The following is an 18,653-nucleotide window of genomic DNA, read 5'->3' on the forward strand; positions in this document are numbered from 1 at the left end:
TGGCATTTTTACTGCAAGCTTTAAATCATAGCATTATGCTGTTCAAGAAGTCATCTTTAAGTAACTGGCAGTATTTGTAAGTACAAAAACTGTTCTATCCAGTAGGTGGTCTTCTATATAGTCAAGACAATAAGACAATTTTTTTTTTTGTATTTTTATGAAGCTTAAAACGGGGAGAGACAGTCAGACAGACTCCCGCATGCGCCCGACCGGGATCCACCCAGCATGCCCACTAGGGGGCAACGCTTTGCCCACCAGGGGGCGATGCTCTGCCCCTCCGGGGCGTCACTCTGTCGCGACCAGAGCCACTCTAGCGCCTGGGGCAGAGGCCAAGGAGCCATCTCCAGCGCCTGGGCCATCTTTGCTCCAATGGAGCCTTGGCTGCGGGAGGGGAAGAGAGAGACAGAGAGGAAGGAGACGGGGAGGGGCGGAGAAGCAAATGGGTGCTTCTCCTGTGTGCCCTGGCTGGGAATCGAACCCGGGACCTCTGCACACCAGGCCGACGCTCTACCACTGAGCCAACCGGCCAGGGCAATAAGATAATTTTTTATAAAATTAGACTTAAAAAGGCAGAATATCTAATAATTAATAGCATCTCAAAGGCAAAAATGAAGAAAATTGCATAAAATTAAAGTACTCATTGATTAATAATACTTTGCTTTTGAGAAAGCCAGAAATGATTCTAAGAAATAAGCAATAACGAAAAAAAAAAAAAGTAATGAATACACTGTATCTCTTTGAAGCCAAAGCACACTTTTGTCATAAGGACAAATCTCATTTTTAGTTTTCTTTGTCTAGAACAGGACCCCATTCTGAGCCAATATTTGAATAAAGTTCATAGTCTGAAGTCATTTTTTTCTCCATAGGATGTTAACATTTCAGGATATAAGCTGCAAAATGGCAAATGACTAAAGTCAGTTAGAAAGAATGTGTGGCATAATAAATGCCCATTTATAATAACTGTCAGCAGACTTCTATACTAAAGCCTAAAAGTTGCTACAGTAGAGGTCAGACCTAGCATGATTCTTCCATACGCTCAGGCTTCGTTTACTAAATACTGTCATAAATCCAGAAAAGGAACCTCAGTGGGTCCTTCCAAAGCGACATAATTTCCCAGATGAGCTTCCTCTGGTGCAGAGCCTCTTCAGTCCTTCAGTCCTTTTCCAGTCACTTAGCTTTTGCAATATTTTCTTGACGTTTTTGTTTTTTCTTTTGCTCCTTTGCCCTGGGCTCAATCATCTTGGCCGATTTCCAGGACAGGACAGCGCTCGCTAGAAACGATGGAGTAAGGGCCAAGATGACTGTGGTAAGGAAGCCGTATGGGTCTTTGCTGCCCATTCCACAACATATTCAGCCCAAGCTTTTAGATCAAACATTTTTATAGTGGTCATGGGAGGGGGGGGGCACCAGGCCAGAAACAGGAAGGCAGAAATTAATCTTAATCTTTGAATTTACCTTGTGGGAGACGGAGTCACACGCAGAACCCTTGCTCCAGAACGTTTTTTTTTTTTTATAAGTTGCAATTCAGGTCACGGTTATAGATTTTGACATCTAGTTTCTAGAGAAGTCTAGAATCCTGATTAGCCTTTCACAAAGACAGAAGTGTGAGACCTCCCACCCCTGACAACAAAATTCAGGGCAATGTCATTGCCACTCCTCCGTAAGTCAGAGCTGAGTTGAAAGTCAATCCTCATAAAACATGTGACAGGTGCATCTACTTCTAAGAGTTTGAAAGCTCTTTATTGGCAATTATTTGGTAGATTTGATTATGCTTAGAAAATATATTAATATGCCCCCTCAACTGGAAAAGCAAGTTTCATTACCTTTGTTATATATATATTAAAGCTTGACTTTGGTTTACAATCTTATATACATACACTATTCTCCAACCTTAATACCGTATCTTGTCATTTCCTGAAGTAAATTTAATAAGCTTTTATAGTTAGGGAAAACTTAGAAAGATGGCAAGAGGCATTTTGCATATCCAGACACATTTCCTTGATCACTTTTATAGTATATTTTAACCATCTCTCTCTCCCTGCCACGTATCATTATTTTAAGATATTTCTTTGGTGTCTAGGAAGTCAAGGCCCTTGGATTTTCATAGAGGTCTGCTACTGTCTGTCCTGCCTAGGTTTTATAATATAAATCTGAGGATGCACCCACTTTCTGTCTCCAATAACAATACGTTCCACATGTATAGCAGTAACACTTTATAAAACACAGAGATATGGATTCCCAATTTATTCTCAATTGAGACCCTGAAGATATGCCTGCCCGACTTTAAAGTAGGTGTGTACAAATCCAACTTAATTAAACTTCATAAAGAGTACTTGATAGTCAGAGACTTCTAGAGTACTTTCTTCTGCATAGTGAAAGCAGTTCTGTACAGTAAATAATCACTACCCAATTTATCAATATTTTTCATTCTCTTTATGGGTTTGTTTAACTGGGCACACGTGCTTTAAGACTTTTGATCTCTTTTTCCATCATTGAGGTTGTCCAAGTGTTTTGAAATAAACAGTGTGAAATGAAAAGCCACCAAAGGGAAATTATCTAGGGACAACCCAAAGAAAATATTATTATTATTTTACCTTGCATAGTTTACAAGTGCATGCGTGAGATTAAATTGTTACTCTTTCCAAATTAGCAAGAATAATCAAACAAGAAGCTTAATGTGTCTCTTGGAAAGAGTAGAAACAAAACCCAAGAAACAAAACTCTCATTCTTGGAACTTTTTTGGGGTCTCGTTTTTAGGAACTAAATTAAAATATGAGGGCAATAACAGGAGAAAATAAAACACCCAAATGATACCTTTAGTTATCATTGCTAAGCACATTTTTAATTGTTTTAAAGTTTCCAACCCATGGATCATTTGAAATCTATGGCCTGAGTTAATTTATAATTTAACCTGCGTTGTTTAAGTGTTCATTAGCTTTCCAAAAGTACCCCCAGACCAATTTCATAGACCCTGTGGCTATTGACAGGAGATGTGGCTATTCTAGGATTATCATTGTGTTCCGTAAGGATTCCTCTATTGGCCTGAAATAAAGCACTATCCTGACAGGATTCTGAGCTCAAATAATTGTTTAGATAAGAACATAAATAAAAGTAATTTTTCATCAAAGGCCCTATAAGTAGGGAAGAAAAAGGAAGGTTAATGATATTATCCTTAAGCAATAATGAATTTAGAGACTTCTTTCCTAGAATGGCCAAACATGATGCACAGAAAGAAATGTAAGTATGAGCCCGGCCAGTTGGCTCAGTGATGGAGCATCGGCCCAGCATGTAGATGTCCTGGGTTTGATTCCCAGTCAGGGCACACAGGAGAAGCGCTTACCTGCTTCCCCACCCCTCCTCCTCTCTCTTCTCTCTCTCTCTCTCTCTCTCTTTTACTCTCCTGCAGCCATGGCTCAATTGGAGCAAGTTGGCCCTGGGTGCTAAGGATGGCTCCATGGTCTCCGCCTTAGGCGCTAAGAAAAGCTCAGTTAGAGCAATGGAGCAACACCCCCTACTGGGCTTGCTGGGTGTATCCCAGTCCGGGCACATGCAGGAGTCTGTCTTTCTGCCTCCCCTCCTCTCACTGAATTAAAAAAGAAAAGAAAAAAGAAAAGAAAGTAATGAAGCTAAAGAAAGTATGTTCCATGATAAAAAGAAATTGAAGGGAAAAATATCTTTTGGATGCAAACTAGCTATCAGCTCTGGATAAGAAGCATAGCTTGGAAACAATCTTCAGGTTCTAGACTAAAAGGAATGATGCAGGATAAATTAAGAAACAGGAAGCCATGATTAAGAAGTAGCCAGGTTTCCAACATAAAAAACCCCAAATATAGATGGTACAACTTTAAAAAACTCAACACACGAAAAACTAAATCCCGAGAGATGCTCATGATTAAGAATAAATTACAAATGACTATAAATCTGTTCAAAATGAGTTGATGTCAATGAAAAATATAACTGTTAAGGGATGACATTTTATTAGGAATACTTCAACTACATAAAAAAGATTATTCTTGTATATGCTTTGCTTAAAAAGTTATCAGATTCCCAAGGTCAATAAAGTTTTACATATACATACACAGAGATCAGTGTCTAATGGCCTATTTATGACCTGACTTTGCTTTGGTGCTCTAAGATGCTGTCAAGGCAGCAGAAACAACCCAAAAACAAGGTTCAGCCTGACCTGTGGTGGCGCAGTGGATAAAGCGTCGACCTGGAAATGCTGAGGTCACCAGTTCGAAACCCTGGGCTTACCTGGTCAAGGCACATATGGGAGTTGATGCTTCCAGCTCCTCCCCCCTTCTCTCTCTCTGTCTCTCCTCTCTCTCTCTCTCTCTCTCTCTCTCTCTCTCTCTCTCCCTCTCCTCTCTAAAATGAATAAATTTTAAAAAATAAATAAAAAATAAATTATAAAAAACAAGGTTCAGAGGCTTCATCAATTTGTAGCAGATTGTATGTGGAGCAAGTTATGGGGCTAGAAAGGTCATCAAGAGACTAGTATTTAAGTTTGGATTAAATGAAAGCATCAGTTTAGGGAGATGGTAGAAGTCACCAAGTAGCAGTAGAGAAAGCTTGCATCATCAGTCTCTGCAGACAGCCTTGTTAGCTTTGTTAGTCAAGCAGCCTCAGAGTTTCCAACCAGCTGTATGCGTACAGACCGTTCCTACCACTTCTTCCGCAGGGTCCCCTTGAGCGGTCAGGTAGGTCACCCTGAACTGCTGCACACTGCTGTCTGAAATATCCCATTTTACCCGCAGGCTAGAAGTTGTTTCATCATCTACAACCAGGTTTCTGATTCCTGTCCGGAAAACTGGAATAAACACAACCAAGTATTAAAAGAATTTTTAACTCATCATTTTCCAAAATTAGCTACAGAGACCATTTGTAGACATGACAACAAGTATCACTTAATGTGTTTCTCTAACATAGACCCACATGAAGAAGAACAACTTAGTTTTAGTAGTTAATGGCGAGCCATGATTCCTACCAGTAGCAAATAAAAATAAATTTAAGAGATGCTGACAAGGTGAGACCATGGACACCTCAAAACTACCAGCTCTGCATACACACTAGGAAAAGGAACCGGGAGGAGCCCTTAGACTAGAAAACCCAAAGGGGATCCCACCGTAGAGCATGCTCACGAGAACCTCACACCAGTGCTCTGTGGGAGAAACAGATCTGGTGGACCAGTTGTGGTCAGCCTCAGTGTGCGTGCGATCCAGCATCCAACACCCCCCCGTTCACCTGTTCCCCCATTTCGGCTTTCTGCGTGTTTCTTAAGCACAAATATCTCACCATGGCTGCCTGTATCTATTCACCCCCAACATGTTGATTATCCTCTCTCTGATGTCTGTCCAAGCTCCTTCCCCCTGTACTCTCTGACGCATTCTTTCCCATCTTCCAAGGTGACTGCCTCCTCATTTGTCCCATTTTTCTATCTCCCTTTTGTGCTGACTTCTTTTCGTTCTGTCCATTTCTGCTAACTTTCTTTTCTTCATTCATTTATTCAGTCAGCGTTCACTGAGCTTCTCCTGTGTGTCAGACTCCTTTAGGCCATTGGGATAGACTGTGATTAACAGTTGATAAAAACAGTGAAAGTGTCACAGAGGAGCCAGGAAAGTGACATAGGGTACCAGGCAGTAGGAACAGGAGGCAACAAGATCTTACCTTCAGGACCAGGAGTGCTGGATGGCAGAGAGAAATGGAGAAAGCATGAAAAATATGGTTGGAGACCAGGAAGAGAAGCAGGACCCAATCAGAATCTTGAGTGTTATGATAAAGAGGTTTAGGGTAACAAAGAAAGGATCAATAAAGATTAACTGAAGAAAAAAATACATCAGTGAATGAATGAATAACAGAAAACCCCAGACATTAGTTAGAGGAATAAATACCATCAAACTTGTATTTTACCTAGTTGACTGTGACAGTTAGTTGGGAGGTATATTATAATGGAGAGAGAAGTTAAGCTGAGAGAGAGAGAAAACAACTGATATAGAAAGACCAAGAGACCAGCCAGGTCACAGATACCCACAAATATGCAAGGAAACCATGATATGAATAATTGTCAACAGAGGACAACAGAAGAAGTTATTGAGATTTCGAGGAGGACAGAGATTCTAGGTGGGCTTGCTAGGCTAACATCCTCTGAAAGATTAAATGGGAACCCAAAACAAAGATGGAAGAGGCAGAGAGATGTAACAGTGAGATGAGTAGACTAGAGGACCTGTTAGTATTTCGGGGTAAGAAGAGGTTGAGATGTCCTGAGAGGCATGAGATTTGAACTGGCATGCCCTCTTCCTAATTTTAACGACATTAAATAAATAAACCGGGATAACATACCTTCAGTTTATATCAAACTTTTCTTATAGGTAAACAGGCTTTTAGCTGTCCTTACCTGACGTCACAGGTCTGGTAGGTACTATGGTTGTAGCTGGTTCCGTCCAAACGCTGTCAACTAAAAAAGTACGTATTGCTTTAAAGTTCTGTAATAATAATAACTATATATTTGTGTAGAGTATTTTATAGTTTCCAAAGAAAATTTCACCTCTATTATCTCACTCGCTTCTCACAACAATCCTGGCTATGGTAGCAAGAGCAAAGAAGTGAGCTGCAAATAGGGCAGACATGGGGTCTATTCTGCAGACAAGGAACTAACACCCAAAGAAGCTAGCATTCCTTATCACAGATACCGGCCTTCATATAAACAGGTGAATTGCACCTGTAAAACTGTGAGGCCTCCCGGTTGCCGTGAATGAGGCAAAGCCATGGTATTTCAAAGAAATGACACGGAACTGTAGATCCAGTTGTGAAAGCTCTGCCAAAAAGGCCACCCAGGAGGACAACGGAAGTGCACCTCTGTTTCTTGTACCCACCCTGGGCAACCAGTGGATGGAGCACCTGTGTGGCGTTCCACCAACATCCCCTCTCCAGGGTCAGCATACTCCCCCACCAGCTTCTGGAATACCGAATTGCTCCGAGCTCTGGGATCTGTCGTGCCTGAGGTCAGAGACTCTGTCAGGGGATGGCCCACTTCCAGTGATGGGCGGGGTGGGGATACACAGGCCCAGCATCTTTGATTCAGTTTGGGACAACTCAGAAGGGTCATCCCAGGTCTAGAACTCCTAAGAGCATTAGCTGAGGTCTCATTTTCACCTTCTGTCTGTGCCCCATCCGGCCAGCCTTACTTCCTTACAGATGTATCTCCCAACAACACTCTTGAATAAACCTTCTGGATGCAATTTTCTGCTTCAGACTCTGATTCCAGGGAACCCAATCAAAGAAAACTTAATATGCATTTAATACCTCATACTTAAAAAATGAAGGGATGAATGAATCAGCAAGTGAATTTTGTACATAATTCTTGGAACCAAGATCAACTTGGGAGAGTCCATAAATTTCTTTGTGGACATGTTTCCCCTGGTTTATTTGTTTGTTCATTTATTTATTCATTTATAAATTATTTCATCCATGCATGCATGCATGCAACATTTAATGCACGGTTAAAATATGCCAAGTGCTATGCTAAGTACAGGAGATATAATGGTGAATAAATAGATGCGGTCCCAGCCTTTGTGGTGATAATAGCTTAAGATACAAAGATGCTTCACATATTGATTTCATTAAAGGTAAAGATACATGAAGAATTTGGAGGGACAAAGAGATCTCAAAGCCTCTGTAGCCCAGGAGAAGGCTGATGGACAGAAACCTGTTGGGGTGAAGAGGGTGTGGGATGGTGGGAGCTGATGTCCACCTTGGCCAGAGCAAGACTTACGCGTGGTCCCGACAGCAGTCACCACCTCACTCTCACTTCCATCGTCCAGGACAGCCAACAGTGAGACCTCATACTCAGTGCCGGGCTCCAGGCCTTTGATAACATGGGAGTCTTGATCTTCTTTTAGGACAACCTGAAAAGCATGCAGTGTTTAGTAGCTGGGCTTACTTGAATAACAGAGGAGAGAGTTAAGGGAAAAAAAGAAAGAAAAAATGTTGCCCTAAGTATAAGCAAGAAACAACTAAGCATAGCCTGACCAGGCGGTTGCTCAGTGGATAGAGCATTGACCTGGGACACTGAGGACCCAGGTTCTAAACCCTAAGGTCACCAGCTTGAGTGCAGGCTCATCTGCCTTGAGTGTGGGATCATAGACATGACCCCATGGTTGCTGGCTTGAGCCAAGGTCATTCCTCTAGTTAAGGCACATGTGAGAAAGCAATCAATGAACAACTAAGGTGTTGCAACTATGAGTTGATGCTTCTCATCGTTCTCCCTTCCTGTCTGTCCCTATCTCTCTCTCACTTAAAAAGAAAACAAAACAACAACAAAAAACCTAAGCATAAAGAACTCTAGAGTCATTGATTCAATTTTAAAGTCAAACCAAAGAATTGCCCTTTCTGGTTGGCTCAGTGGTAGAGTGTCGACCTGGCATGTGGAAGTCCTGGGTTCGATTCCCGGCCAGGGCACACAGGAAAAGCACCCATCTGCTTCTCCACTCATCCCACTCTCCTTTATCTCTCTCTTCCCCTCCTGCAGCCAAGGCTCCATTGGAGCAAAGTTGGCCCAGGCATTGAGGATGGCTCCATGACCTCTGCCTCAGGCACTAGAATGGCTCCAGTTGCAATGGAGCAACAGCCCAGATGGGCAGAGTATCGCCCCCTGGTGGGAATTCTGAATGGATGTCGGTCGGACACATGTGGGAGTCTGTCTCTCTACCTCCCTGCTTCTGACTTCAGAAAAGTATAAAAAAAACCCAATAACAACAAAACCCAGAGACTTTATTCCTTTCAATTCCCTCTGCAATTGAGTAATATAAACATCGTAAAAAGCAGCATTTAGAAGTTCTATTAAATGTCACTGAGGAAAGTCAACAAATCTGAAAAGATATAAAATACGTTACTAAAGCACTAGCAAAAGTGCCTTTCAGATCATATGATTTGACATTCGTAAAACTCCACGCTGTGCAAAATACTACTGGGATTCTCCTTCGGTTTTAAAGGGAAGACCAACTCAAATGCCGCAGTGGGTATTCGCTTCCAGACAAAATGCTCCAGGTTAATTTCCAGTCTATTTCTTTCAACTCACTTCTTCAGTCTTCCCACCATAGACTGGAATCCACATGAGCTTGTGCTGCCCTTCGTCCGCCGAGAGGGGATGCCAGGTCACTCTGAAACTGTCTGCCGTCACCTCATCGATTTCCAGGTATTGCTGGGCTGGAACTTCCTCTGTGAGCCAAGGAAGGAGATTTTGTGAGCAAATTGAGAAGGCCAGGAAGCCAGCACCCCTGGGGGCCAGGGGAGGAGAAGGACCCCTCTGAGGAATCGCTTGCTTTGGGAATGGAAGCCCAGGGGGGCGCACCCATCAGTCCAGTGTGTCTTCCTGACATTTCTGTTTCCCACAGTATAAAACAGGAAGACTTGGACACAGCAGGTTTTACCAGTTTGCCAGTAATTTCCAGGACACCTAGGTTGTCTATTTGGCTCTTTTCATTAACCATAAAAAATATAAGCGTGCCATACTCATTATTTTACAAAGATAATATTTTCCCAGTACTTTGAGGACATTAACAAAATGGTTGCCTAGAAACCTGAAAAATGTCCTTTTTTAGCTTTATGCACTTGATTTAAAATTTTTTTTTTCTATTACAGTCTACCTTCAACATTATTTTGTATTGGCTTCAGGTGTACAGCACAGTGGTTAGACAGTTATATACTTTATTGTGTTCCCCAACACCTCCAGCATCCGCCGGACACCACACACAGTCACTGCAACATCACTGACTGTACTCCCCATGGCTTTGTTCACTTGCATGCCCAGAGCACTCTCTAGGAATAGGCTGAGCCTCAGGGAAGGACTTCATTCTTTTCATCTTGTATGTAGGGCGCCCATCAGAGGTGAAACATACCAGACCTTCCATTACTTCACTGTGTATGTACATCTGGGATGAACAACAGAGGGAATAACATCCAACTACACCTCAAAGAGCTTGTCAATGAAATACTTTTCTTATCTGGAATCAGAGATTCTGAAAACTCTCTTTTAAATAGAATATATTGGAGTGACAGTGGTTAACAAAATTATACAGGTTTCAGGTGCACAATTCCACAACACACCGTCTGTACACTGTATTGTGGGTTCATCCCGTGTCAAGACAGGACACTGGGAGGATTTCAGCCGGAGTTAGCTCTCACGGGGTTTTGCGAAACGACTCAGGTTTTCCTGGTGGACGTGATGTCTCAGTCTGGCTTAATTCTCATCTGTCTCTGAGTTACCTTTTTACTTTGTTAAATTTGTTTCCATGTGCAACCTGATTAGGTTCAGAAAGAAAACAGTAGAATTGCAGCCACTAGGAGGCAAAAAGGCTTTTACATTTATCAGGTGACTACAGAGTTCTTGTAGAAAAGAAAAATAATGCATTCACGCCTCATTTTTTATTTTAGCACATAAAATATCCCATATTGCTGTATTACTTTTTAGGCTGCATGAAAATACATTATTAGCTATAAACTGATATATTAGGTTAAATAGTTAGTATAAAACTCATTTTGTAGGTCAAAAACTTTTGGACATCAGCAATTTTAGAAGTTGAATGTAATAGCCACACAGAGGAATGCAAGAAAATTGTGAAAATTTTACACCGATAGAACAAAAGAAACAATGTGAGGTAGGGAAGAGAACAATGTACACTTTCATTTAATTGAGACCTTTTGAATTTCAATGATCTTTTTCTCTCTTTCCCTTGCTTGGATAGACAATAATTAGCTAGTAGGCATTCCAACCACCTAATGGTTGGTTTGTCAATAATAATATAAAATGAACAAAAATTCAAATGCAATCTCTTTAAAATCACAATTGAAGAAGCTACTCCATTCTGTGGCTTCTACAGTGTTGCTTTCAGAAATTTTCAAACCATAACAAGGTTTGCCTACCTGTAGTAAAAACTCCAGTGAGGGGCTCTGACTGCCCTTCGTCATAGATGGAGAAGATGGCAATAGTGTACTCTGTGAGCGGTGTCAAGCCCTTCAGAGGGAAGGTAGTAATAGGATCCACTTCAACCTGCAGAGGGGAGAAGGCATAATAGCTATATCAGATACTCCCAAATGCTGGAAACAGAAATAATTTTATTATTTCACTTGGAGTTCACTTGGCCGGCAGCAGAGCTATAAGCACTGCAAAAATAATTACTGAATTATAAAAACAGTCAGTTTACAGACACACATTTCTAATCTTATACTGTTAAATAAATTACTTATCTGTTAATTCTCAGGGCTTCAATATTATTTACATTTATTAATGATATGGAAAATAAAATGCACACAATTTACAATGTTAATATAAATACAATGTTTCCAGACTGGTCTGCTAGGAGCAGCTGGATTTTGGCTTCATTGTCTGGGCTCTGCTGACTCCGTGTCTAAGGAATACACAGTAACTCCTAGAAGAGATGCTTAGATAAGTAACGATGCAGGAGCAGAATCAGGGTCACATTCAGGGTAAGAGTAAATATTTGAAATTCTCCTTTATCTTTCACAGGAAGACATATTTAGGAAACATAGGTATCATTATCATTAGAGCACATAAGGCAGGATGAAGACAGAGCCCTGAGATAAGTCATCTTCAGACTCAAAGACTAGACACAGCTTTACCTTTGAGAGGCCGGGTCTTGGGCTGCTGAGTTATATACAGGGGACATAGAGTAGACCAAGTAAAGGAACCTCCCACCTAAATGCTTTATATATATTGTCTCAACTAATACTCACAAAACCCCTATAAGGTAGATACTTATAGTAAGGCACTCTTGCTCTAGTGATACTCTTTGGAACTTAAGAAATGAACCTATTTACCTCTGCCAAAAAATATCTGACTTAGAATGTTTTCAAGAGGTCCTGCTGGTTGCTCAATAGTAGAGCACTGGACCAGTGTGTGGATGTCCCAGGTTCGTTGCCTGGTCAGGGAAGAGAGAAGTGACTATCTGCCTCTCTACCCCTCTCCCTTTTCTCTCTCTCTCTCCCCCTGCACCCCCCCCCCCAACAGCCATGGCTTGATTGGTTCAAGTGAGTTGGCCTCAGGAGCTGAGGATGGCTTTGTGGCCTCTGCCTCAGGCACTAAAAATGGCTTCATTGCCAAGCAATGGACTAATGGCCCCAGATGGGCAGAGCATCACCCCCTATTAGGCTTGCCAGGTGAATCCTCCCCTCCTTTCACTAAAAAAAAAAAAAAAGTTTTCAAGAGACATCTGGAGCAATATCACTAAGATATCTGTTGTTTTTAATACTATCAATCACTGATCTTGATGCCATCTGAGGCTAAGGGAAAGGTGACTAAACTCACTGTATTTGCTCATGGCAGTCAAAGTGACCTTGACTAAAATATTAAATGTGTCACATTCCTACTTTAAATGTCCACCAGCTAGCTATTGCCTTCCAAATCAAAACCAGACCCCTTGCTGTTACTTTTTGGCCTTGCATAATCTGGAGCACCTCTCCTTTTTTCTACCATACCTTGAACTGCCCTTTGGGCTCCAGCCACACTGACCTTCCATCAGGTCCAAGTCTTTATGACCTCAGGGCCTTTGCACATGTAATTCATTTATTCTGGGTCCTATTTCCATAGGTCTTTCAAAATTAGGTTTTCTTTACCTATCAGTACTGAGCTCAAATTTCACCTCCTCAGAGGGGGGTTTCTCTTTTCACCCATCTCAGCACTCTTACTCTCTAACAATGTCCTTGTTTGTTCCCTCCCTAGGAGCAACTGCAACTTGAAATTACTTCATTTCCTTACGTACTTGTTATTTACCTCCTGCATAGAGCGTAAGCCCTTGAGGGCAAAATGTTGTTTAGCTTTTTCGCCACTCTATGTTCAATTGTATTTTTTTTGAATGAATAGAGTAAGTGAATATTAAAGTGGAGGCAATAAAGAGCCTTTTAAAAAGAGATAATAAAGGGCTCATCTAACCTGAGAGCCAACCCAGAAACCATACACATATCTAAAAAAAAAAAAAAATCAACTATTGTCCAAAAACAGAGCGACAACCTTGCAGAGAAGTTTCCATTTTTATCCTTTTGAGACCGTGACCAGTCTCGTTGGACAGGGAGGCCAACCCCTAGCCTTTTTAGCCACCTCAGCTGAAGTGCCAGACATGGACATGAAGTCATCTTGGAAGTTCTGGCCCAGTCACAGTCCCACATGAGTATAGGAGTCACCCCAGCTGACACCACATGGAGCAGAGACGAGCTGTCCCTTCTGAACCCCAGCCAGGTTGTATAATCATCGGCTGTTATTTAAGCCGGAGTATTAGTTAAATAGCAATAGTTGATTGAAAAAAAAATGTAGCATCTTCTTCTGAATCTGGACCTGATATTATAAGTCTTTCTTAGCATTTAGTATTTTCTCTGGTTCTGAGTACTGTGTGCAAGCTTTACATTTATTAGTTCACTTCATCTTTATGCAACTTTGTTGGGTGGGTAATTATTACCCCTCATTTCAAGATGGGGAAAATGGGACTCCAGAAAGTTAAGGAATTTGCCCAAGGTAAACCCGGCTAGTACACAGGACTTCAATTCAAGTGTTTCAGACTCTAATCCTATGCTCAGAAACACTATTAACAATCTGACTTCATTATTTGAACTCATAGGAAAAACAAATCCATATTTAAAACATCAGTTTAAGCCCAGGCTGGGTAGGTCCATTGGTTAGAACGTCATTCTGATAAGCCAAGGTTGTGGGTTCAATCCCCGGCCAGGGCACACACAATACTCAACCAATGAATGCATAACTAAGAGGAACAACAAATTAATATTTCTCTCTCCCTCCCTCCCTCTCTAAAAAAAAAAAAAGGTTATATAAAAAAACCACGACTTCAAGATGTGTTTTTCTAAACTATGTTTACATATTGCTTTCTGTTAGTTTAAGATATACTGATCACTTATACACTAAGTTCTGAATCTGGTATTGTTGGTAATAGTTTTAAGATGTAGGAGAATTTGAGAAAATGATAACAAATGGCCATGATCTCATCGTTATGCAAGTGTCTTTGAGAATAACTTTTCAAACAGACTGGCTAAAAGCTTAACTCCAGCCTAATTCTGAGCAGGATAAAGACACAGTCCTTGAGGAACATGGGACTTGAGCTCCGCTCTGGGCTCTACTGTTGAGTCGCTGCTGTCAGGCCCTGGGCTTGCTTCTCAGAGTCTACAGAGTACGGCCTTTCATTTATAAAACTCAACTAGCAGCGCGTTAGGTCTCAGTCATGTCTGCCCGTTCCCCCGAGTCCCTTCACAGCACAAGCTCTCCGAGATGGCTTCTGTCCTTGGTTCAACAGGTCATGCGCTGGCAGCATTTTTCTGTGAGGACTGCCCTAAGAGCTGACTGTAAAGCTCAGATCTGGGACTGGCTCAGGGTGAGCCCTCAACATGTGTTAGCAGCCATCATCATCATCATCATCATCATCATCATCACTGACATTTAAGTGCTCTGTTTTATTTTCTTCTTTAGTCTCCAAAAAGTTGGGGAGAAGGCTAATGCAGAAAAGACACAAAGGGCGGAAGAAGAAGAAAAGGAGGAAAACAGAAATCAAGTCAAAAGCAGAGCTTCCCCAATCAGTTGCACTAAGTGCATTTTAGTTGGGGCATTTTAAAGTTCATTCCAGAATGTTTTGGAAACTTCCTAAAAACCCAATTGTAAAATTGTCTATAAATATAAGCTCAAATTAATTGAAGTTAAAGCAAAATATGAGAGAGTTAAATCATATATTCCAAAATTAGGCAAAAAAATATTTCACTTAAATGAGAGACACTTGTTGAACAAACCCTAGTCTCAATTGCATGGCCAGAAGTTAAGAAATGAGAACACACACACACACGCACACACCAGTCAAAATGAAAATGTTACAAAATCTACACATTATTTACGTATTTTACTCAAATGAAATTGTCTCAAGTTTTCACTCAACGTCTATTTACTTATATTCCAAATTCAGATTTATTAAACATATTTTTCTAATTTCCCAGCACAATAAAAATTAGAAATAGCAAGTCCCAAAGGCATCCTCAAGACTGAAAAACACAACAAAAAAAGACATGTATTTCTCAACAAATGTAGTAGTCTGGGGGGTCTTTTCTTCATAAAGGCAAATAATGTAAAATACTTTAAGAGGCCACAACTGTAGTTTTTTAAAATGAATGTTAACTGGACCAATTGTGGCGATCATTTTACAGTTCTACAAATATCAAATCATGATAATGCATACCTAAAACTAAAAAATGTATGTCAAATATACCTCAATAAAAACAATTTTATGATGCAGTTATATGTATAAATATAACTCACAAATATACACATGACATTATTACCATAGACAGATGCTCTGCAGTGAACAAGCATTTATTGGTGAGTATGGCTTGTTGTGTTATTTTGGCTGTTCAATGAGTCAATGTTTTTAAGTTGGTAAGCTTCACACAAAAATAGAAATCCCTGGTCACAAGGTCAAGGGTCACGAGCTTGGGCAGCCCCTGCCTGGCTTCCTATGCAGAAGCAGCCAGCAGGAGCCGGCACTGGTCGAGTACTGGATGGACACGTAGGCATTCCGCCGCACGTCTGTCCCCACCACAACCTAGCATCCCTGTCACTGTACCCACTGTCCATGTTCATCTACCATCAATCTTGAATTCCTGTCTTTCTTTCAGTGGCAAATTTCTTCTACCTCTGTATCCCCCCAAAATAGGGATACAAAATATATGAAATATAATCCAGGTTAGCCTCGTGTTTCAAGAAGAAGAGGTGAAAGCGTAATTCTTTGCAGATGTGACTATTTGTACACGTTTAATGGCATGCTTCACTCATTGCTGTTATCTGCCTGATCTTCCTACACGGCTGAATTTGCAAACCGTTAGTTTGTAATTTATCACAGATAACAAAGAGACACTGATAGCTCAGTGGTTTTTATTTCAGTCCTTTTACTATTTCAGACTAATGTTTTCAAAAGCAAAGCAACTAGTCCACGTGGTCCCAACTTTGTCAGAATTATTTGGCCTTAGGATTTATAAAGAGTTAATGAAAGCTATTGAGCTGTATTTCTGTATCTTTAGCAAATGTGTAATTATTGCCCATTCATTACCCAATGTCCTGTATGATGGTGCATTCTGAAAAATAATAATTGGATTTAATTACGGGCAAAAGTTTGTCTCTCCATATGAAATTACTTGCTTTATTTGGTCAGAAAACAGAAATGAGGTAATCCAACAGATTTCCTTCTTTGTCTTAGTTTCTTGGACTAAGATAAGGAAAAATAATAAAAATAACTTTGCTAACTATTCTGCTAAAACATATTGCCAGGAAAAGAATTTCTGAAGTATTAATCACTGAGTATGGGTTACTATATCTCCATGGGTTTTAGTTAAGTTCTAGTAGATGAAAGGATCTACCTATACCAAATTTGAAGCATTCAGTTTTCAATTTAAGTGCATCTAACTAGGGTCTTTCAGATGCTAGTTTACTCAAAAGCAGAGGGAAAAACTAGGTAACACACGTTATTTCTAGCTTATTATTTCTATGAAGATACACACTTACCTACCCCAGTCCAATGGGGAGACAGTGTTTTCCAAAGATGGCCACATCGACATACATCTCCCATCCCACATGCCTCCCGCTGGAGGAAGGGACCTGTGTTCCACTCTGTCTTGAATACATCAGGGCCTAGTTCTGTCTCCTACCACTGGAGTGTGATGGAGGTAACAGTCTGTGACTTCTGACTTCTGATGCCAGTTAACTGTAGGTGACATAGCTTCCATGTAGCTGTTTTTCTGCCTCTGTCTCTTTGAACACATGTTTGGGACTCCCGAGCCAACCGAAAACGTCCAGGTCCCCAACAGCCACCATGCTAGAGGGATCATGTGAAGGGTCTACTTAGACACACAGAGAGCTACCCCTGCCCCCAGCTGACCCATGCTTCCCAGACCAGGCACCATACACGCAAAAGAGAGAGCCATATTGAGTTCACCAGATTCGGCGCTAACTGGCTTCAATCTCCTGAGTGACCCTAAGCCAGAATGGCATACCAAGTCTCAATTCTTGACCTAGAAACTGTGAAAGAAAATAATTAGGATCGTTTTAAGCTATTATGTTTTAAGATGGTGGATTCTGCAGCCATAAAAAGGTAATCACAACCAGTGGAGCCCTGGGTAGCTCAGCTGGTGAGAGCATGGCCCCAAAGTGCAGAGGCTGTTGGTTCTATCCCCGGTCAGGGCACCTACAGGAACACATGTTCCTATGTCTCCTTTCCACTCCCTAAATTCAATAAAGTAAACATTAAAATAATAAAATAAAATAATTATTAAGAAAAAACTAATACACAACTAGGGGGAAAACAGACATTGTGTTCCATAGCTTACCTCATTGATTTCCGTCCCATCTGCGTTGTTATATACAATTCGATAACCAGTGACCTTTCTGGAAGTCGGGTCCCAGGCTAACCGAGCACTGTTAGAACCAACATTGGAGATTCTCAGGTTTCTTGGCGGACTTAAAGGTACTTTGCAGTAAATGGAATAGAAAATAATTAAAATTTAAATAATATACATGTAAAAAAAATACAAAACAGCATCTTTGACTTCCGAGCTACTTACAAATGAAACATCTCATCCAGATAATGTATAACAGAAAAACTAACAAATAAAAAAGTATTCCTTGTAAGGAATGAATAGTAGTAATAAATTTCACATGCTTAGAAATTAATACGATTTAGGTAAGTTTTCTGTGCCTTTCTCCTCTAATCATTGCTGGTAGAGGCTGGAGTAAATAAGCAACCTAATAGGTCAACCAGGACCCCTGACATTAAACCTTAGCTATTCCACTCACTTATCCTGTGATTCTGGCAAAACCACTCTACTTGCCCACTCCACAATCTCCAATGGGCAAAGTGAGGGTGATGCTGACCTGCCAGCTCTACTTGGGTCTAGTAGGCATTTCAAAACATGTCCAAAACTGAGCCACTGACTCCTGCAGCCTCTCCCAATTTTCTCCCTCTGAGCAAATGGAAACTCCACTCTTCCCATTATTCAGGCCAAAAACCTTGGAGTCAGCCAAGATTGAGGGTTTGGTTTTGTTTTTTTTTTTTAAGACTTTATTCATTTTAAGAGAGAAAGAGAGATTGAAGGAGGAGCAGGAAGCATCAACTCCCATATGTGCCTTGACCTGGCAAGCCCAGGGTTTCAATCCGGTGACCTCAGCATTTCAGGTTGACACTTTATCCTCAGTGCCACCACAGGTCAGGCTGAGATTCAGGTTTCTGAACATATGTCGCCCTCTCAGCGAGGTTTCTCCTGATCACCCATGCTACCTACCCCACTGCCCTGACTTCTTTTTTTATTGCACCTTGATTGGTCTACTGTATCTCTTCCCCACTGAATTATAATCTCAGAGGGTTAGGAAATTTGGCTTACTTTTGTTCTGCGCTTTATCCCTAACATAGCAAGTACTCAATAAGTATTTTTTTGCCTGACCAGGTGGTGATGCAGTGGATAGAGTGTTGGACTGGGGCACAGAAGCCCCAGGTTCGATACCCCAAGATTGCTGGCATGAGCACAGGCTCACCAGCTTGAGTGCAGGGTCTCTGGCTTGAGTGTAGGATCATAGACCCCATGGTCACTGGCTTGAGCCCAAAGGT

At 41.1% G+C, this 18,653-nt stretch overlaps 1 protein-coding gene and 1 pseudogene across 3 annotated transcripts in view; both read right to left on the bottom strand.

Annotated features, from left to right (window-relative positions):
• COL14A1 (collagen type XIV alpha 1 chain) overlaps nucleotides 1-18,653 on the bottom strand; it is a 210,668-nt gene that overhangs the window by 121,006 nt on the left and 71,009 nt on the right. For 2 of the 3 annotated variants that reach the window (XM_066265750.1, XM_066265752.1), the window contains exons 14-19: nucleotides 17,380-17,519; nucleotides 10,921-11,047; nucleotides 9,077-9,216; nucleotides 7,772-7,904; nucleotides 6,395-6,454; nucleotides 4,659-4,810 (exon numbers count right to left, since the gene is read on the bottom strand). In XM_066265750.1, coding sequence (XP_066121847.1) covers nucleotides 4,659-4,810; nucleotides 6,395-6,454; nucleotides 7,772-7,904; nucleotides 9,077-9,216; nucleotides 10,921-11,047; nucleotides 17,380-17,519 — 752 coding nt within the window. The remainder of the gene's footprint in view (nucleotides 1-4,658; nucleotides 4,811-6,394; nucleotides 6,455-7,771; nucleotides 7,905-9,076; nucleotides 9,217-10,920; nucleotides 11,048-17,379; nucleotides 17,520-18,653) is intronic. The other variant, XM_066265751.1, reaches the window with a different exon arrangement.
• On the bottom strand, nucleotides 1,153-1,376 carry LOC136328466 (small integral membrane protein 15-like; annotated as a pseudogene).

Source organism: Saccopteryx bilineata, chromosome 3, assembly GCF_036850765.1.
Source record: "Saccopteryx bilineata isolate mSacBil1 chromosome 3, mSacBil1_pri_phased_curated, whole genome shotgun sequence".
Classification (NCBI taxonomy): Eukaryota; Metazoa; Chordata; class Mammalia; order Chiroptera; family Emballonuridae; genus Saccopteryx; species Saccopteryx bilineata.